The sequence below is a fragment of the Chiroxiphia lanceolata genome, chromosome 26, assembly GCF_009829145.1.
Source record: "Chiroxiphia lanceolata isolate bChiLan1 chromosome 26, bChiLan1.pri, whole genome shotgun sequence".
In the NCBI taxonomy this organism is placed as follows: Eukaryota; Metazoa; Chordata; class Aves; order Passeriformes; family Pipridae; genus Chiroxiphia; species Chiroxiphia lanceolata.
The window spans coordinates 246,676-269,166 of NC_045662.1; the positions used below are offsets into that span (position 1 = coordinate 246,676).

Here is a 22,491-nt window from a genome sequence, read left to right on the forward strand (position 1 = left end):
TCCAATTACCATGGAATTTCAGATGTTGATCTTTGTAATATTCCTGGTGGTTGTGCTAGTTTAAAGGTAAACCAGCAGGGGAAATGAACTCAACTCAAAAGAGAGATTATAAATCAGAATAACAGTTTAATAAAATAATACCATAAGTACGATTATACAGACAAACAATTGGTTTTAACCCACAAAACCCAAATGTATAACCCAGCACCCTGGGGCATGAACAGAGTGGTGTTCTTTGGGCCCCCTGAGTCCAAAGTAAAAGGAGAGAAGAAAACTTGTTGGTGAGAGTGCTGTTGCAGTCTGGTCAAGAGCGGTGATTGCAGTCCGGTCGAGAGTGGTGGTTGCAGTCTGGTTGAAAAGTGGTGGTTGCAGTCCAGTCGAGAGTGGTGGTCTGCAGTCTGGTTGAGAGTGGTGATCTGCAGCCTTCCTCTGGATCCCATGAGTGGTTAAAAAAGTTCCAAGACTCTAAGATTATATATTCTCCTGTTCAGGCAGGAATGCCCAGCACTTCCCTCAGGGCGCGGAGCTCCACAAAGGGTGTGAGGACAAGAGCATCCTCCTATCTCACAGGCCTCTTAACACCTAGTTTATAGCCTGAGGAGTCAGGCTCTATGGGCAGATGGTGTAAGTGGTTCATTGATAACAGTTTCTGGGAAACGGTATGGAAGGCTATAGAATACACAGTTTTGGGTTACACCCATACAATGATGAACTGGTCCCAGCTGTTCTAACTAGGACAGTGGTCTACATGCTGACTTCTTGGAAAATATACTCAATTATCTTCATACAGATGAACTACCTGCCCCACTAGTCCATGTGTTTCTTTCTCAGCAACCTCTCCTTCCAGGAGGCTTGGTACATCCCAGCTACTGTTGGTGAACTTTCTTGTTGAAAGCAAGAATATATCTTTTGAAGGCAGTCTGATGCAGCTTTACTTCTTCAGCTCCCTTATTTGTACTGAGTGTGTCTTCCTTGCAGTTATGACTTATGATTGTTACGTGGCCATTTGCAATCCCCTGAGCTATTCAGTCATCATGTTACTTGCCACATGCTCCTGGCTCATGGGCTTCTTTATCTCCATGCTGAAAGTACTTTTCATCTCTCAGATGTCTTTTTGTGGCTCCAATATCATCAAGCACTTCTGGAGTGACATCAGACCCTTGCTGAATATATCATGTATGGACATGATGGTGACTGGAACAGTGAATTTCATCCTGGTCTTACTTATCTTGCTGGTTTCACACTCTGTCACAATTATTTCCTATATATGCATCATCAGCAGCATCTTGCATATCCCCACACCCCAGAGCAGGAAGAAAGCCTTCTTCACCTGTGTTTTGCACCTCGCTGTAGTCGTCTTCTTTTCAGTCTTTCTGTTCATGTATGCGTGACCCAAAAGAATCCATTTTTTTTACTTCAACAAACTGGTATCTACTGTGTACACTACTGTATATCCCATGCTAGATCCCTTCATTTACTGCCTAAGGAACCAGGAGGTTAAAGTGGCTTTGAAAAAATCTTCATTGTTAGGCAGATGTTCTCCAAGGTATTTCAAGCCATTGCTGTCCACCATTAAGATAGTTCCTATTGACAGAATGTGCGAGAGTTAGAAGGAAAGGTTTTAATATTTAGGTTGTACTTAGATCTGCAATCATAATAATGCTGGATAACTCAAGAAACTGAGACATATATATGACCCCTTATCTGTTTTGACTGACATGCACTTCAGGGAACAAAAGGACATGTCTGGGATATCATAGATCAATGGCTTTGAGAAAACAATTTAAATGTTCTGTTAATAGTGTATGATCCAAATTCAGGCAATATCTGACAGTTAAGGTGGGATGCATATGCCTAACTACAGGCACCTGCTTAATGTTTTAAAGACCTTGGGTATTCTGCTTTACAAATTTACAATTGTGATTTTAGAAGAGAAGAGTCTTTTCTGCAGTTCCTGTATCATATCTGCCAGTCCAAAAGGAGAGGTCTCAGGGTACTCCACACTGTTTCATATTCTGCAAGAAGCTCAGGAATTTGAATCAATCCTACTGGAAGATAGTAACAGTAGAAGGTAAGAAGGCGTTTACTGTGGAATGGAAGCTTGACTTCTCAAGAAAGGTTGAAATAAATAATCAAAATAAATTGAAGACTTTAAATACTCTACACTGCAAATAAAATAACTTTCCCCCCCTTTTTATGTAGGCCATTTTCAATAATTTCTCTCATATAGTCTGCTGAAGTCACTGTGTCTTAGTTTGAATATGACTGAACATGCAGTTGTTTTGGAATTTTATGTATTTTAGATTGACTGCATATCTACTGCCTTTGTCAACATCTGTACCGATAAATTAATTTACTCTAAGGAGTGATCTGTGGCCATTTTGCTAAACATATCATAGTGTCAGATATACCCTGATAAGCTTTGTGGACAGGCCCCTTTTGATGAAGCTGACCATGGTAATGAGCAATTAATTCCTTGATTGTGACCTACTGCAAAGCCTTTTGCATCTGTTCACTCAGGTCTTCTATCAGTCTGTTGTGTGCTATTCACTGCCATTTCTCTGTTCCACAATGTGAACTTCTCAATTTCCCCCATGTGTCTTCCCCCATGGATCCTAATATGCACTTCTTTTAAGGGATCCTTTTTTTCCACTTTATTTGTTTTTTTACTTGTTTGTTTATTTATTTAGAATGATGTTGTGCCTAAAACAGTTCTGATGCAACTATGTAGCGGCATGCACGTCCTTATATAATAAGGAAAAACGCTCCTCGTGAGTGGTGAAAAAAGAGATTTATTTCAAATTCAGTGTTGGTTTTATCCCTTAAAACCATGTGACTTCTTCGACCAATAAGGTTGTCTATGTCGGCGCATGTTCTTTTGGGCTTCTCTGCCCAGGCATGTGCCCCGTGCCTTGGACACACCTCCTACACAACTACATTGATGTCTTGTTCAGCTACGGAAAAGATTCCTGCATTTCCAAAGACAAGGTCCTGCAATGTTATTGCTTTCCTGTGACCCTTCACTAGGCTGAAAATACTGTAATAGTTAATCCGAAAGTTCATATTTTTTATAAACTGGTAAGAATTACTTTACAGCCTGTGATTTTTATGCTTCTACATGGTACTGAGCTTCTATTCTGCACGTACAGGATAGAGAACAGACAAAATGAAGCAAGTAATGATCTCAGAATCACAGAATATGCTGAGTTGGAAGGGACCCACAAGGATCATTGAGTCAAACTCCTGGCCCAGCAGAGGACCATCCCCAAGAGTCACACCATGTGCTTCAGAGCATTGTCCAAATACTTCTTGAGCTCTGTCAGCCTTGTTGCTGTGACTGCTGCCCCCGAAAGCCTGTCCAGTACCTGACCACCCTCTGGGGGAAGAATCTTTTTCTAATGTCCAATCGGAACCCCTTCCCTGACACAACTTTAGGCCATTCCCTGGGGTCCTGTTACTGGTCCCCACAGAGCAGAGATCAGTGTCTACCCCTCCTCTGCCCCTGCCCAGGAAGTTGTAACTGCAGTGAGGTCTCCCCTCAGTTTCCTCTTCTCCAGTTGAACACACCAAATGCCTTCAGTGTCCTCACACACCTTTCCCTCAAGGCCCTTCACCATCTTTGTTGCCCTCCTTTGGACACTCTCTAATGGCTTCATAGCTTTCTTATATTGTGGTGCCCAAAACTGCCCCAATATTGCAGGTGAGGCTGCCCCAGGGCAGAGCAGAGTGGAACAATCCCCTCTGGCCCAGTCGGTCATGCTGGGTCTGATGTCCCCCAGGACACAGTTGACCCTCCTGGCTGCCAGGGCACTGCTGGCGGTGACTGACCAGGAACCCCAGGTCTCATTCCCATATGTCTGCTCCATCCTAGGTGCAGAATCTGGCACTTTCCCTTGTTGAACTTCCTAAGGTTGGTGATTGCCCAGCCCTCTGATTTGTCGAGGCCACTCTGCAGGGCCTTCCTGCCTTTGAGGGAGTCAACAGCTCCTCCCAATTTTATGTCTTCAGCAAACTTGCTCAGTGTCCCTTCCAGTCCTGTGTCCAAGTCATTGATGAAGATGCTGAAGAGCAGAGGGCCCAAAATGGAGCCCTGTGGAGCCCCACTAGTGACAGGTGCCAGTCTGATGTCACCTCAGTCGCTGTCACCCTCTGTGCTCAACCCATGAGCCAATTGCTCACTCAGCACAGGATGTGTTTATCTGGCTGTGGTCTGGACACTTTGTCCAGAAGGATCCTGGGAGAAACAGTATTGAAAGCTTTACTGAAATTCAAAAATATTACATTACCCTTGATGAACTAGGTGGGTTATCATGTCATAGAAGGAAATTAGGTTTGATAAGCAGGATTTTCCTCTCCTGAAGCTGTGCTGGCTGTGACCATGTCAAGACAGCAACAGTGTCAGAGTATTGGGCCATGTGGAAAGAGCAAGAGAGAGATCTTTGCATCCAAGTCAAATGGGTGCTAAATACAGCACCACTGCTGTTTTGTTTGAAGAAAGAACCAGTGTTCCATTGCAGAAGAGTCCTATATTCACTAAATACTCAATATAGGCTTTAGACAGAGACAGTCAGAAAAATAGCACTTTATAGTGAAACAGAGAGAGATCCACAATAACAATATATGCTCTTAAGACACCAGTCCCAGAGCCACAAGTTCAACTGGAAGTATTCCTTTAAAAATACACAAGGCTCCAAAACTTCACCTAACCGATGTTTTGAGAGCCTTCGGTTCTTTAGTACCTTGAGCTAGTGTAAAGAGAAGAAGCTACACACTACAACACAAGCTCTCCATGGGCTGCACCTTCCTTCAGGGCATCTCCACCTCCTTCAGCCCAGGGCCCTCTGTGACCTGCAGTGTAGTTGTCTGCTACACTGTGGTCCTCCATGGGTTGCAGAGGAATCTCCTGCACATGGGGCATCTGCCCCCTTCACTGACCTTGGTGTCTACAGGGCTGCTTTTCTCACAGTTTTCTCATTCTTCTCTCTCAAATCTGCCACACAGTTTTGGGCAGCAGTGAGTCTGTTCCAGAGCTGACTGAAACCGGCTGTTTGACAGGGGGGTAGCTGCTGATCTCTTTTCACAGAGGCCCCTCTGCTACCAAAACCTTGACATGTAGAGCAAATATAACTGCAAGGCTTGACCAACTCTTCCAACCTCAGCAATGTTAAGATGCTATGATTTTGCATTTTCAAATATGATCCTCTCTTTAAGTGAAGTCAACATTTATTTTAAAATTCTTTTAATAAGACATTCATCTTTATTTTTACAGTGGTTGGCAATGCTTGACAATTAAATATTGTATACAGCAATTCAGTTCCCCTGGCTAGGTGGCTCAGAATGCCTAGATTTCATTTTGTCAACCATCCCTTTTAGAATGGTCAGGCTCTGCCTGAATTGTATTACAGAAGTTACACACAGAGGATCAATTAATCCACAAGCTTTTAACTACCCAGAAGACAGCTGCATGTCATGCACATTATTTTTCTGTTCCATACCTGTAATTTGATCATGTTAGTGCTCACTGTGAATATACAGGTGTTGACTTCCAATTCATCTTTTCAAATGCCATGTAAGCCTTCAAGGTTTACTCCAGCCACAGAGGATGAAGCTGTTTTGCCTTATCTATACAGGCAGTCACAGAGGTTCCTACACTTAAAATTCTCATCTTCTCCCTATTGTGGGACTAGGGAAGGTCACAGAACACAGTATGTATGAAGGCTTGCGGTTCTAATTCCAGCTTCATGTGGTCCATCTCTACCAGAGGCAGTCTGATAAAAAGCTTAGTTTGCCTTCTGGGAAGGAGTTTCTCCCTTCTTCCCTGACCAGCACTAGAGAAATCACTCCAGATCTCTGACAGTGAAATAAAGTCAAACACACCCTATGATCAGAATAACACATTTGTTGTCCTGCACCAGGCTGTACTGACTAAGTACAGGGCTACTCAACACAGATCCCAGAATAGCCCTAGTGATATTGTTTGCTATATTCCTTTTTTCTCCTTTTCCTTCCTCCAAATAAACAAGTAAGTCTTGTGGTTTTTTCAACATTTGCTTTGGTTTTGCTAATTTTGCAATCTTATATGATAACTACATCCTTAGTATGTGACACCTTGTAAGACAGCAGCCCTTTCTCAGTATCTTTTAATATCTTTCACCCTACGGAAGTTCCCAATACTCCCCTTTCAATGCCATAGAATCAGGTCTCTTCTCCCAACATTGTTTTGTTACCTGGACTTACTAATTACTCACAAAAACCAACAGGTTTTTTAAACTTAAATAACAGACCGTGTTGTAAAATATATAATGTTTATGAACTTTTCTTAATACAAAAAATCTCAAAATTATCTGCATTAAATAGGAGAGAGGTACAATGTGTTTATAAACAGGTCCTTTCACTGTAGGAGGCAGTAGCTTTGCAGTTTTTCTGGTGTTGGTTTCAGGCCGCTGCTCTGTCTATCTTCATAGGAAGTCATTCTTTTCCCTACATTAAAGGCTTCTTTCCCTTCAACTCTTTTATCTGTTGTAGATGTAGATCTAGACCCCTTTGGGATAACAGAACCAGAACCTTCAAGCATAGAGATTCAATCATTTTCTGGATATGATCTTGCCAAACACTACATTTCCCTCCACATAAAAAAAGTTTCTCCTGATGTACCCTGATAAATTGCAGTTTGTGGCTTTTGCCCTATGTTAGTGTTTCTGCCGGCCCGGCTCAGCCCCGGGCCTTGTGCACTTGGCACGGCGCGGCCTGGCCCCGGGTGCTCGGGCCTGGCCCCAGGCACGGAAAGGAGCAAGAGAGGGGGAGCTTCGCCGATGCGGACTGTGCCATTGTGGGAGACAAGAGGGGGAGCCCAGAACACACTAAAGAGAAGGACAACTCCAAACCCCGGCAGATGGAGCTCGTTCAGCCCTGTAAGGCCATCCATCTAAGAGAAGGTCACTCTAATTAAACCTACATCCTGAGGACCTCGCTGCCACCGTCCAAGCTCGCTCGGCCCTGGCAGATGAACCTTAGGATTAAAAGGTGGACTCAGTTCAGCACATACTGTGTCTCACCTAAAAAATCCATTGCGCAGGCTTGAAGGCTTTACCCACTTTTGCAAAGCCCTGTATCGACATCTTCTACAAATGCAGTCACACAAAGATCAAAAGACAAAGGCATATACACCTGCTCTCAGTGAAGTTCACCTTCACGAGGAAGGTAGCCTCAGAGAACATGGTGCTGGTTACACACTCTTTTGGTCTGGTAAGCCCAGAACCGAAAAGTGTATCTCAGGAGTCGGCTTCATGATCAAAAACTCTATCATTCCAAAACTCGAAAATCTGCTGTCAGGTCACTCTGATGGCGTTATCTCCCTATGCCTTCCACTACACAACAAGCAACACGTTGTCCTCTTTAGTATATATGTCCCAACTCTCCAAGCTGACCCTGCTGAAAAAGATAAATTTTACACCGACCTGCACCGCCTTACCCAAAAGGTGCCTGCAGATGACAAGACCATTATCCTTGGCGATTTCAACACCAGAGTAGGAAAGAATTTTGAAGCCTGGAAAGGAATATTAGGTAAGCATGGTGTTGGAAGCTGCAACGATAATGGTCAACTTCTACTAGAATTCTGTGCGGAGCAACAGCTCACCATTACTAACACTATCTTTCAGGAGAAAAATACTCTGAAGACAACCTGGATGCATCCCAGATTGGGTGCATTGGCACCTCAATGATTATGTCTTGGTGCAACGGAGAGATGTCCGTGATGTCCACCATACCCGTGTGATGCCCAGTGCAGAATGCCAAACAGACCATCGACTTGTGTGCTGTAAACTTAACCTCAGTCTTAAATTCAAACCTAAAAGGGGCAGCATCCCAAGGAGGAGACTCCAAGTCAACGATCTACAATCAGCCACAGTGAGAAACAAATTCCAGGCTAATCTTCAAACTAGGTTTGATAACCATTCCACAGATTCTACAGATAGTTCTCCTGTAACACTCTGGCGTCATATTAAAAACCGCATCCAGCAGTCCTCTGAAGAATCCTTAGGGTTCTCCCTCAAGAAGAACATTCAAGAGATCCAGGAATTGTTGAGGATGAAGAGAACCACCCACCAAGCACACCTTGCTCTGCCAACCTGTCACATAAGAAAAACAGCTTTTCGTATCACATGCAGCAAACTCCAACAGAAATTCCGTGACATCCAGAACAAGTGGTGGATCAGTCTAGCCGAAAAAACACAATTATGCGCAGACACGGGCGATCACAGATGGTTCTGTGAAGCCCTGAAAACAGCATACGGGTCTACATACCAAGCTCAAAGTCCTCTACTCAGCGCTAATGGTCAAACACTTCTAACAGATAAAACCTCCATTCTGAATCAATGGTCTGAACACTTTCAGACCCTTTTCAGTACCAATTGTGTAGTCCAAGACACAGTCATTCAGTCCGTCACACAACAACCAGTGAAGTATGAATTGGATACTGCCCCCAATTTAGGAGAGACCCTCAAGGCCATACAGCAGGTGAAAATCGGCAAGGCAGCTGGGGTTGATGGAATTCCACCTAAAGTCTGGAAACACGGGAGCCACGCACTCCATGCTAAATTTCACGAGTTCTTACTATGCTGTTGGGAACTAGGCGAACTACCATCCGACCTTCGAGATGCAGTCATCATCACCCTATATAAGAAGAAAGGTACTAAATCAGACTGCTCAAATTACCATGGTATTACTCTCTCTGCTCTCCATTGCTGGCAAAATCCTGGCAAGAATACTTTTAAACAGACTAATACCCACTGTAGCAGAAGGAATTCTACCTGAAAGCCAATGTGGTTTCAGAGCCAACAGGAGTACCACAGACATGGTGTTTGTTCTGAGACAACTGCAAGAGGAGTGTAGGGAACAGAACAAAGGTCTCTATGTAACCTTTGTTGACCTCACCAAGGCTTTCGATACTGTGAGTAGAAAAGGCCTATGGCAGATTTTGCTATGGAATGCGTAGGTTGTCCCCCCAAGTTCCTCAAAATTATCATCTCACTCCATGAGGATCAGCACTGCCAAGTCAGATATGGCAATGCACTTTCTGAGCCCTTTCTAAGAAAGAACGTTCTCGCTCCAACCCTATTCACAGTCTTTTTCAGCAGGATGCTCCAAAGGGCCATGGCAGACCTCGAGGATCAGGACGGTATCCACATTCGATACCGTACTGATGGAAGCCTTTTCAACCTAAGGCGATTGAAGGCCCACACTAAGACCTTAAATCATCTTGTCTGGGAGCTGCTTTATGCTGATGACGCCGCCCTTGTTGCTCACACAGAAGCAGCTCTGCAGTGTTTAACATCTTGCTTCGCAGACGCTGCTGAGCTCTTTGGTCTGGAAGTCAGTTTAAAGAAAACAGAAGTTCTCTATCAACCAGCACTTCAGGAAGTCTTCCATCATCCCCATATCACCACTGGCGAATCAGAGCTCAGATCAGTCCAGCAGTTTAATTACCTAGGTAGCCTTATCTCCTCGGACAGTAAGACTGACGGGGAGATAGACAACAGGTTAGCAAAGGCATACAGTGCCTTTGGAAAGCTTCATAAAAGAGTTTGGTAAAATAAACACTTGAAGAAAAGTACAAAGATCAGTGTTTACAGAGCCATAGTGCTGACTACTCTCTTGTATGAATCTGAATCATGGGTCATCTACTGTCACCACCTGCGACTCCTAGAACACTTTGATCAACGCTGCCTCCGTACAATCCTAAACATCCACTGGTCAGATTATGTGACCAATACATCTGTTCTAGAACAAGCAGCAGTCACAGGCATTGAGGCCATGTTGCTGAGAACACAGCTGCGTTGGGCAGGGCACGTCTCAAGGATGAAAGACCAACCACCGCCTCCCTAAGATCTTGCTTTACGGTGAACTTGCCACCAGCTGCCGCATGAGAGGAGCCCCGAAGAGGAGATACAAGGACTCCCTGAAACAACATCTCAGCCTTGGCCATATTGATCAACATAACTGGTCTACTCTGGCCTCAAATCGGGAGGTCTGGAGACACGCCATCTATAACGCTGCTGATGCCTTTGAGAAAGCACGCAGGATCACCCTTGAGGAGAAAAGACAGTGCAGAAAGAATCGTGCCTTGCAGAATTTACCATCTAAGGAGTCTTTCTGCTGTGCCTTTTGCAATCGGACATGCCTGTCTCGTATTGGCCTTTTTAGCCACCAGCGTGTTTGTAACAAATGTGGGTAGAGACCTTTCCTGATTCCTCGTTCGCGAAGCCCAGCCATGATGAGTGTTTCTGCCACAACTGAGATGTTCATCTCGTCATCCTCGTAGCTCACCTTGGACTTGCTGAAGGTTGCTATTAGGTCACCTCTCAGCATTCTCCTCATCAGACAAAAAAAGACTAGCCATATTCTTACCATCTGTACTGTATATAGCTGTTGGCTATAGTGGTAGATCAGAGAGAGTCCATCATCTCCATTATTCTCATTATCTTACTCTGATTTGATTGGTAATAAATTCAGTTAATTTCCCCAAGTTGAGTCTGATTTTCCCATGATGACAATTGGTGAGGTATCTCTCCCTTTCCTTATCACAACCCATGAGCCTTTGATTATATTTTCTCTCTCCCGATCAGTCAAAGATGGGGAGTGATAGAGAAGTCTTGGTGGGAACCTGGTGTTCAGTTAAGGTAAACCCACCACACTACCAAAACTGCTTCCTGGATTCGTGTGGCTATCCTCTTTTTGAGTCCCTTTAAGTGGAAACAAGTAAGAATTGAGAACATCCCAAATGACACTGAACTGCTGTGCTTAGGCAGCTGAACTCAGTCTTAAATGTTTGCATATCAGGTGTTTAAATTGGTACAAATGAATCCTATATCTAACATATAATTAAATGTAAATATATGTATAAAATTCCATTTTGACACTGGGGTTTTAGTTGATAATTATTGTACGTAACTGTGAGTACTTAAACAGGTACTCAGGCACTAAACTGAGTTTCTATATGTCAGTGTCATCAAGGGAGACAGATATACAGGATCAGGCAACTTAAAAAACTGAGTCTGTCTATTCCAGTGGAGGTATTTCACACTACTGGAGGAATCATTTCACCATAATATTTGTACTGTATTGTACTGTAGCGGCGGGGTCCTTGTATAACAAGGAATAAGTACGCTCCTCGTGCGGTGGTGTGGACAAAAAAGCCTTTATTTCAAAATTCCCGGTCCTTATATCCCTACATACCACGTGACTTTCTTAACCAATCAGTTTACTAACTCTGGGGCATGCTCTCTTGGCTCTGTACCTGGGCACATCCTCTGTGCCTTTAGCCACGCCTCTACATTGTACTATTCAGAAAATGCATAGCTTGGCTATTTATAGATCTGAAAGTTGTACAAGTAACTCCAGTGTAGGTGAAAACACTAAATTAAGGCTCTAGATTGAGAATAGGACACTAAAATATTTTTCTGCATTAGCTTTTGGTAGATGACTGCCATGTCCTCTGCCTCAGGGTATGTTTTTATTTTCCTCTGCCCCACAAAAATCAATAGACACTACCTGGTATTATTTAGTTCTTCAGTGTCTCAGAAAAGAAATGTTAGACATTTTCAGAGTTTCTTACTTCTACTCCACGTGGAATCACAGAGGAAACAATCCCTCCTCTTTCTGTGATTGCTTCCACTGGGAGGCTATCTATAATTTCTTAATAAAATCTCATGAGACACCAAAGGTAAATAAAGTGGTCATTTTATCTGTGTTAGTATAAATCATGCAACTGACACAACAGTCTACACTTCCTCTGTACCCTATTGATCATATTCTCTAGGATCAACTAAGGCAGTGGATTCTACTTGAATTCCCACTACAGAAGGTTGAGAACAGTTTTGTTTTTAATAGCACAGGTGGGGCTGTTTTTATTTCTGAAGGATTAATCTGAGTTAGTTGCAAACAAACCAGACCCAGAATTATAATTCGCTTGCACTTATGCTGTATCTCAGATGCTATGTGGACCTTTTATCTCAATAAGCTTTATGTACACATAAGTCTCCTCAGAGCTAGACATAGAAACCTCTAATGGGCTCCTTCAGATATGTTTGGAGGGTTTTTTAAATATCAAATTGAATATATCCCTGTAGGACTTCACAATTCCATCACAGTTCATGGGATATACGTGGTATAACTTCAGAAATGTTTAGATGCAGAAAATAAAACATTGGCAATGTGAATGTCTACCTATAAGCTCATAACCTATAATTTCTTTATACTGGATGGACAATATCATAGCATCATTCATCTAGCTTATTTTAGATCCGCATCTTAGATGAGACAGGACTTGGAATGCTTATTTATCTCCATGAAATATAAAGTAAAAAGCATACCTTAGTTTTTAAAATTAAAAAGTCTGAATTGAGCAGATAGATTTGAAAAAATTGGTTTCTAAAAACGCAGCAACAAAGTGTCTGAACTTTTACAATGTCTTTAAATGGTGGTGTAACATTGCTATGAATTTAAGCCTGTGTAGTTAGTTTCATTGTATTAATTTCTTGCAGGTGGATAAGCTCATCTTTCTTCTACAGAATGGGTGGGAGGAATGAAACCAAAGTCATGTATTTCATTCTCCTGGGTTTTCCCACCACTGCTGAACTGCAGCTGCTTCTCTTCTCTGCTTTACTTCTGGCTTATTTATCAACTGTGTTGGAAAACTTCCTTATCATTCTCATAATCCGAAATAATCACAGTCTGCAAAAACACATGTATTTCTTCCTAGGGAATCTGTCTTTCTTAGAGATCTGGTATGTTTCTGTCATTGAGCCAAAGATGCTTATAGACATCCTCTCTCATGACAAATATCTCATTCCAGGGGTGCATAACACAGTTGTATTTCTTTGTGACTTTCGTTTGTACTGAGTATATTCTGTTAGCTGTTATGGCCTATGACTGTTTCTTGGCCATATGCAAACCTCTCAGATACTCACTCGTCATGAATCATCAGTTTTGTGCTCAGTTGATAGCTGGTTGTTGGATGTGTGGTTTGACCACTTCTTCTATCAAGCTGAGCTTTATAGCCCAGCTCTCGTTCTGTGATGTAGGTGAAATCAATCATTATTTCTGTGATATTTCACCCTTACTGAATATCTCCTGCAGTGATTCCTCTTTGGCTGAGCTAGTGGACTTCATCTTGGCTCTGATGGTCATCATGGTACCTCTTTGCACTGTGGTGACCTCCTATACTTGCATCATGTTCACTGTGTTGAAGATCCCTTCTCAGGGGAGGCAAAAGGCCTTTTCCACCTGCAGCTCCCATTTGACTGTAGTGTTATTGTTCTACTCCACCACTCTTTTCACTTATGCCCATCCTAAGCTTGTGCATACCTACAGTGCTAACAAGTTGGTATCAGTCCTGTACACAGTAGTTGTGCCACTCCTGAATCCTCTTATATATTGTTTTAGAAACAAGGAAGTCTGGTTTGCTCTGGGAAAGACCTTTACTTGCACAAGACATCTGAGAAATCAAATACAGACTCCTGGAGAAGGGGCTTTTTTTGTGGAGATCAACTGGCAGTGCTGATGAGCTAAAGTCAGGAGGTCCAGACTTTAATCCATGCCGAAGTGAAACTCTCCTATTCATGCATGCAGTGCCCATATTTCCTGAACTAGAGCTTAATAAATCTAAGTTAGATCTATGTATATACTATGGCTTTGATTTGAGATGACTGGGGTTTTTTTTGTTTGTTTTCCCCCAAAGAATCTATGTTGTTACCCATTCTTAAGTCTCCAGTTGAATGACTGTTCCAGTTTTCAAGAGAAGTTTTGGAAATGCTAGAAACTGGACCCCAGATTTGTTTTCCCTAGATAGTTTACTAGGTCCAGTAAACATTGCAAAATGTATGTAAAAATCAGATACCTACATCCGATTTATTTACTCTGAGGTTCCATTTTTGTCCCTTGAAATGAATAGGCAGTGGAAAAGGATGAGTAATTTTAACGTTCTTAGATAGCTGGTGTAGGATAAAATGAACCCATCCTCTGAAGAAGACAACTTTTCTTTAATAGTGGAAGAGAAAGCATAATGTGAGTAGCCCAAGCTGCAACTGTCACTTGGCCTCTGTCAACAGAACCCTGGGGCCCTGAATATCCTTTTTGCACACCAAATAATTTGCTCCACGAAGAAATTCAGATACAACTGAAAGGACAGATCACTTCAATGTTTTCTTCAGACTGCATGAGCCTTGGATCCAGCAGTATTCCAGCAGGAGTCATGATCTTATGCACAAGTCTGGAAAGACTGAATTAAACACTGATCATCTGGTGAAATGGTGCCTCTAAGAAAACTACTCCATGTTCAGAATATCATAGTGTTTCAAAACATTTAATATTCTCTAACAAACAAACAAATAAATCTGTCAGCCAAGTGCACCCCTATATGGTCATATTAAATATGGGTTTGAGTTTATGACTGAGACTGTAGTTTCTGATATTCTATGCTCTTTATTAGCATATGGCCTTTTCAGATTTTGCAGTTCATGAAACATCCAGCTTTCCAGGGAAGAAACCGCAAGACACTTGCTGGAAGAACTTGCCTATGCATGTTGTTGCCATGTATCGCCAGAGATAAAATTGTTTCAAATCAGACCTTTGTGAAGACTTGAGTACAAGGTTAAGGAGAGGTGTCAAGAACAGCCTGAAGTTAACCATAATGGGAAGCTATCACCAGAAATGTAGGATGCTGGCTGTATAACAGGTATTAGCAGAAAATCTGTGATGAGAAAATAGGTAACTGACACAATATGAATATACATTACAATATGAACGATTGGAAAGGAGCCAAAAAATCAAGTAATTCTTTAGATCTGCATTAAAGATCAATAGCGACAGATACAGGTAGATATAGATTCCTCTAAAAATACCTAAAAATTAGACATTGAAGTCTAATGTCTATTTAGACATCTAGGCAAACTACCCTAGGCTCCTTTACCATTCATGCATATGGATTATCACCCTAAAGGATATTTATTCTATTTATCTATAACATATGCCTTTATGTTCAGTCATCTCTAAGAAAACAGGAATCATGAATAACAGTCACTTAGAAAGACAAATGCAATCGCTCCAAACATCCCTTTGTTCTCTTTCTTTCCCCCAGTTTTTACTGCTGAGCATGATGCTATATAGTTGAGAATATCCCTTTGGTCAGTTGGAGTCAGCTGTCCCAGTTGTGTTCCCTCACAACTTCTTGCCCACCTCCAGCATCCTCGCTGGAAGAGTTGTACAAGAAGCAGAAAAGGCCTTGACACTGTGCCAGGGTTGTTCAGCAATAACTAAAACATTCCTGTGTTCTCAACACTGTTTTCATCACAAATCCAGAATTTAGCCCCATACAAACTACTATGAAGTAATTTAACTCTATCCAAGCCAAAATCAGCACAGTGTCAGGTAACTTTGTTCTTATTACAGTATATTAAATTATTTATACACCAATAATCACCTAATCTATTTCTTCTCTTATTTCGGTTTTTTGTTTATAAAGTGCAAATGATAGCATTTCAGTACTCCATAGTGAGTTTTCCATTGAAGTATTAAATTTTGCAAGGTGTGAAGTTCCTTTAATACAGTGATTTGGCTACACACATTGACACTGGTTTTAAGGCACTGATCTGAAGGTGATTGTTTTGAAATTAATGTCAAGAAAAACTTTCAAACACACTGTGAAGAGGATTATCATCCAATTATTATGGGGTTTAGGTACACTAATAATGGTGTCATTAGATAACAGAGGTTTCTAAGTGTTCTTAGGAAAAGAGAAAACACAGAAAAGTCTTATAAAAATACAATATTTTTGAGAATACAGGTTATCTCTTGCATCTAAAAGTTTATGTCTGACAGCTTTCCTAATAAACACTTTTGTAAATTCAATGTTAGGTGTAAGTAAGTCACCTCCCACAAGTAATGTAGGTAAGACTGGAAGTTCAATTTTAGATTTTGAGACCCTTACTATCTCTCTTAATCTTGCTTTCTGTCTCTGGGAGCTGATGGGAATGTATGCAAATGTAAAATAGTCTGGTTTTAGAAGAAATTGATCTATCATGAGTCACAAAATTTGAGAAGCTTTTATATCAAGAAGAGAAACATCTATTTCATGTAGATTTATTTAAAACTACATACCAAAACAACAAAAATTTAATATAGTCTGCTTTAAATAAATGTGATTCTCCTGTGTTGAGAAGAATAAAAGTTTGCTTGTTGAAAAACAGCAGCATGTCCTAGGGTGTCCACACAGGAGTTGTGAGATGCTTCTTTTCTTCCTGGAGTGGTTTCTGGGTTCCAGATCAGTTTTCCATTAGAGGTTGGACACTAATGTGAATCACATTTCTAATGTGATGAGCACACTTTCCCTCCCAGTCTGAGAAGAGAGCATATTTAGAAGAAAGTTGGTTTTGGTTAGCGAAGAGAAACATATTGGTTGGGGAGAAGGCAAGGGTGTCGGTTCTATTTCCATAATCTGGAAGGAAACAGATTGTAATGGTTAATAGGGTTTTGATTAGGTCCACGATGTTTTACTTAGCAGAAAGAGACCTACAAGGAGCAGGAAGAGTTCTATATAAGAAACAGTGAAAAAGCAGGGGTAAAAAAGATACAGAAGCAGCATTAGACTTTATTGTTTGTGTTTTACTCTTGGTTTTTCTTCTTCCGCAGGCAAAGACAAATCGCACAAGGGAAAAATATCTCATTTGAGGTTCAGATGTCTGCTGTGAAGATCCAAGACTCTAGAAATTAAATCCCTAGCAGTTTTATGCACACCTATTAAAGTATATATAAGCAACATGCTAAGGAGAATACCCTTAGAACCAGTGAGATGAAAGGTCAGTGATGTATTGATTACCAAGAGACTACTGAAAAATTAGTAGAGTAGAAAATACGTTCAATTATTTTGACAACGTGTTCAAGAAATCTGAATTCCAGAAAACAAACCTGGCTTTAATCACAGTATTACAAGGTATGTGTATTGTGGTTTGTGAAGTCTGAGCTTTGTTTTGCTAAATGTAGTGATAGAATTGGACTAAAAATAGTTGTTTCCTCTTTTTTTGACTACATAGCATATAGTAATAAGGACTTATGAATACAGTTAGTTCTTCTAGAAAGTAAGTCTGCTAACAGGAAGCCCGTATTTAACGTGTCTACACTCTAGACTTTCTGTTTTTCATCAACCAAGAGACAGTTCCAGAGATTCTTCAGATCTCAGAGGAATCAAAAATCTTCCCCTCTCACTGGCTATAAAAGTAGCTCCAGCATCTTCATTCTTAGCTTAGGTTTTTGTTAGTCTCTTTTAAAAAGACGTTTACTTAGAGCAGTAGTAATTGTTATTTCAACTAAACAATTTTTGATAGCATGTAGCATACCTTTCAGCTGACAATATGTTTGATTATTATGAAGTTTACATCTGTTACATTTAAATCATTGATGGATACACATAAAACCAGAATAAAAATAATAATTTAAATATAAGGTCAGTTAGCTCAGACAAGATCACACATCCATCACATGGCTGACCACAGTGACATGTAATTTTGAAATTTTCCTTTCCATTATTGTGGACAAAAGTATCTCTTTTTTTCTTATTATTTTCTTGCTAGCTTGATTCCTTTAACACAGACACATACCTCTAAGGGACCGTTTTTCTCCTTTTTTGAACAAGTATGGTGGGGGTAGAAGAATAAAACTGTGGATGCATCTGTTTCTCTCTTTCGACAATAGGGGAAGCTTTAGCATTAGTGGAAGCTATAGACAACAGGTTTGAAAAAGCTTTGACTAGATGATTGACCTTTACTGTCTAAACTTGAGTTGCCTGTACACAAAAATCCCAAGAGAAACTAGCCAAAATATCTGAAGAGCAAGCTTACACAAAGAGAAGTTCCTTCTCCAAATTTATTTCCCTTTTCTAAGGCACGGGTAAATAAGAACAAAGGAAGTAAATAGAGCTTCCAAGGGCACCCAGAGACAAGGGTACATTTCAAGGACAATAAAGAAATGGCTGAAGTGTTGTGTTAAAAATTAATTCAGTGTTTTAAAAAGTTTAGATACATGTGGGTTATGAAAAATTATCTAATGGAAATAACAGCAAACCAAACAAAATACCAGTAACTGGATGGGGATACCTATCACTCAGTTTTATACATCTATGTACATCTTTATACTTACAGAATATTTAGCTATGCCTGAGTTGGACTTCCCTTTAGGTCAGTGGAGAAAACCAGAAAATCTTAAAACATTACTCATACCTTCTATGTAAATATTCTAAAGTGAGAGTGCTTATTTCTGAATTTAAAGGTAATCTAAACTATGAGTTCTAATGTAGGCATCAACCCACTGAAAGTATTCAAGCCTAGTTCAGATGACACCCAGTTTACGAAAATAAAACTACTAAATAGAACAGAAAAGGAATTACTTGAAACATTCTGTCAATTAGTGCGTGAATTAACATTTGAATAGAGAAAATTTATTTCAGAAATCTCAACATTTGAGGGGTTTCTTTCAAGTACTATTAAAAAAAAGAAAAAACTCAGTTTCTCATATAAAGAAGTGTTAGCTTTTTTAATAATAGTTTGGTTTTTTTTAAAAAAATCCACATTCTTTAAATGCATTTCTTGGTTTATATATATTTTTAATTGTTTTGCATCATCTGAAGGAGCATATTCTTATTTTTGTTTGTTTAGGAGAGAACAGTCTTTTGTGGGCTAGTTGCAATCTCAGGACAAGACTTTTTCCTACCCAGTTAAACCTGAAATAGGTCTTTAACTGTAGAATGAAATGTCTGTTTCTAGTTGATTAAATTAAAATAGTTTTAGATAAGCTGCATGCAGAGTGTTTCATTATACTGAAGATAATATCACAGGGTAATTAGTTTATAAATTTTTAAAAATTAATTTACAAATAGTTTACGAAAATATACAGATATGATAGATTAATCAATTTTCTAATATTTTCCATCTGTCTATTTTTTATATTTCTTATCTTTGATATATCTCGCTGTTTGTCTTATTCTTCTAACTGTTTCTCCAGGCAAACCACTTGAAATCCACTGCATCCTAATTTCCTTTCGGAACATCATCTGAAAAAAAAAATGGAAAACCACACCAAGATAACTGAGTTCATTTTGGTTGGGTTCAAATCTCATCCAGGATCACAACTCTTCCTCTCTGTTCTCTTTTCAATAATGTATGCTGTCACTGTTGTAGGAAATGTCTGCATGATACTCATCATTAGAATGAACTCCAAACTGCACACTCCAATGTACTTTTTCCTAGAGAACTTGTCAACTTTGGACATCTTCTATTCCTCTGTCATCACTCCCAGAGCAACACTGATATTCTCACTGGACAGAAGAAACATTTCCTACAATGGCTGTGCTTCACAAATGTTCTTCTTCTCTCTCTTTGGTACAACAGAAGCCTTCTTTCTTGCTGTGATGGCTTATGATCGCTTCACCGCCATCTGCAATCCACTGCTGTACCAAGTGATTATGAATAAAAGACTCTGTGTTTTCATGGTGATGGCCTCTTATCTGTCAGGTTGCATCAATTGCACCATCCAGACAGGCTTTACATTCAGTTTGTCCTTTTGTGGGCCCAAAGAAATAAACCACTTCTTCTGTGATGTTGCTGCAGTGATGCATGCTTCCTGTTCAGACACACTTATCAATGAACTAGTAATGCTGGCTGTGTGCGGATCCATTATTGTGGGCACTGCCTTGGTGGTTTTTATCTCCTATGCTTACATAATCATCACAATTGTCCAAATGCCTTCAGCTGAAAGCAGGCACAAGGCCTTCTCCACCTGCTCTTCTCACATGATGACCATCTGCTTGTTCTTCGGGACAGTTTTCTTCATGTATGCTCAGCCTGGGGCCACATCTTCACCCGACAAAAGTAACACCATCTCGATCTTCTATACTGTCGTTATTCCCATGCTAAACCCTTTCATCTACACCCTTCGAAACAAGGAGGTAAAAGGGTCTCTGAAAAAACAATTAAAAAAGAAAGGTTTTTTTTAGCACCTTTACTAAGGTTGAGAATCACCACAGTGACCAATTTGGTACAGACAGGTGCTTAGAATGTAAAAAAAGGGACATCAGAGGACATCAGGGCTTGCTTTCAAGAGTTTATTGTGTTTCTAGATGGTCAGTGTCATGGATGAAAGCAGGAGATACAAAAAAACCTAAGAGAATCTAGATCAGATGAAGGTGTGGATTTGTTTAACTGTATTTAGGCATTTACAATCCATTTGAGCTGTAATTTAGAGCAAGCCTCAGCAAAGGGTCCCTTCTGGTTACCACTACATCTGGTAGTTAAAAAACATGAAGTGGTACTCATACAGAAAGGTTTTACTTCATTAGCATATGCAGGGCATGAGAAGTAATATGTATTTTCAAATTGTATATGTACTTTTTGAAGTGAAAAAAAAATGTATTTTCAAGCTAATGAAACACAGTTCAGCTTTTGGTCACTGTTTGGGCCATTCCTGTGGCTCAGCTCCTATCAGCTGCATCGTTTGAAACAGAGCACACCCACAATGCCCCCTGCACTGCTCCTTTTCAGCCTCTCTCAGGGCAGCACACCAAGCTCCCTGAGGGCTCCTGTTTCTAGGGTTGCAGACAGCTTGTTTCTGCTGAACGATTGCCAACACAGACACTTCTTGCTGAGCTTTGTCTTTTAGTGTTTCTCTGCAACCTTGTTCACAAGGCTGCATTTCTTTAGTGAACATCAATTGAACAATGGTGGTTTCATGGCCTGCATTGCGGGTATCTGCTTCACCATGGACCTCCATGGGCTGCACTGGGGGGGACACTAAACCATGGTCCCCTCGATGGGCTGCAGGGGAATCTCTGCTCTTTGATCCCTGCAGCACCTCCTCTTCCTTCTTTTTCACTGACCTTGGTGTCCAAAGGGCTATTTCTCTCATACATTTCTCGACCCTCTCTCACACAGCTGCTGCACAGTGTTTTTAACCTTTCTTAAATATATTATTGACAGAGGTGCAACCAGTGTCAGCGATGGGCTCAGTTTTGGGCAGCGATGTGTCTGTTTTGGAGCCAGTTGAAACTGTCTTTGTCTGAGATGGGGAGAGCCTCTGGTCTGTTTTCACAAAGGCCACTCTGCAGTCCTTGTGTCACCAAAACCTTGTCACATAAACGAAATACACTCTATTTCATTTTTATTTCTGGGAGATAGAGAATTCAGTCTACACAGAATAATAACTAATTATTATTATGTCCTTGTTACAGAAACATATTCACATTCTTATAGGCATCACTGCATTGCCCAAAACAAAGCCTATGACAAAAATAAGCCCGGTAATAATTCCAAGTCATTCTTCAAGCAGAGCAAGACAAGTCCTGAGGTCTGCAGAGCTAACACAAAGTCTAGGACTCGCCAATTGCAATGCCAAGACCATATTTCTTTATCTGTAGCACTGTGTCAACTTCCTCCTGTCAGGGCTTGCAGTATAATTGTGGTTTTCTCAAAATTAGCTTGGTTGCAGGCAAGACCAATTAACTCTATACTAGACACGTTTATTATGGATATTGAAGAATTGACATTTGCTTTCACACTGCAGCAAATCCAGAGACTTCCCTGACAAGAAGCGAGCAGGAACGGATCATCTTTATTCTCTTGTGCAAATCCAGACTCATTCTTGGATCATAATGGGTATGGAAATGCATTGGTTTCCAGCCTTAAGGGTGTGCCCAACACAGCTGTCCTAGGGCAATGGGAGATGAGGTAGGCACAAGCACCGAACATCATCCCTCCGTGTCATACATTTTAGGTCCTGTGTACCAAGCAGGATGGCTAGAACAGGTGGACACTGATTTTTTTCGTACAAACACAGGTCTGTGCACTACTCCTGACTTCTAGTCCAAGGTTGCTTTGTGACTGTTCTATTTTTCTCTAGGATAGAGTTAATTTTCCTCCAAATAGCTCATAGGGTGCTATGTTCTGGATTTGTGCTGAAAACACTGTTGATCATACAGGGATGTTTCAGTCATTGCTTACACAGAGACAAGGCCTTTTCTGCTTCTCACATCACCCCACCACCAAGGAGACTGGGGGTGCACAAAAAATTAGGAGGAAACACAACTGGTTCCACTGACCCCCAACTGACCAAAGGGATATTCCTTACCACATGATAGCATGTTCAGCAATAAAACTAGGAGGAAGGTTGGCTGCTGCTTGGAGAATGCCCGGGCATCAGTAATTTGGTGTTGAGCATTTGTTTTCATTTGCATTAACACCATTGTGTTTCTGGTATTTTATTTCTCTCTTTTTGTTATTTTCATTATGATTTAGCATTATTATTTCATTTCAATTACTAAACTGTTTTTATCTCAACCCACAAGTTTTCTCACTTTTACTGTTCTCATTCTCCCCCTCCCATTCCTGTGGGGAGGAGTAGCAAGTTCCGGGTTCCTTAGTTGCCAGGTGGAGTTAAACCATAACAGTCCTCTTC

At 40.8% G+C, this 22,491-nt stretch overlaps 3 protein-coding genes across 3 annotated transcripts; all 3 read left to right on the forward strand.

Annotated features, from left to right (window-relative positions):
* The first annotated feature begins 814 nt into the window (after positions 1-814).
* Positions 815-1,610, forward strand: LOC116798520 (olfactory receptor 6B1-like). Its single transcript, XM_032711016.1, is given in 2 exon segments — positions 815-861; positions 863-1,610. Coding segments are annotated over 2 exon segments (795 nt in total).
* Positions 1,611-12,741: 11,131 nt separating this feature from the next.
* LOC116798521 (olfactory receptor 6Y1-like) lies at positions 12,742-13,558 on the forward strand. The gene is given in 2 exon segments (XM_032711017.1): positions 12,742-12,830; positions 12,832-13,558. Coding segments are annotated over 2 exon segments (816 nt in total).
* A 5,544-nt stretch (positions 13,559-19,102) lies between these two features.
* On the forward strand, positions 19,103-20,038 carry LOC116798593 (olfactory receptor 1020-like). The gene has a single exon (XM_032711107.1). It carries the CDS (start codon positions 19,109-19,111, stop codon positions 20,036-20,038), a length of 930 nt encoding a protein of 309 aa, XP_032566998.1. The 5' UTR covers positions 19,103-19,108.
* The last annotated feature ends 2,453 nt before the right edge of the window (positions 20,039-22,491 follow it).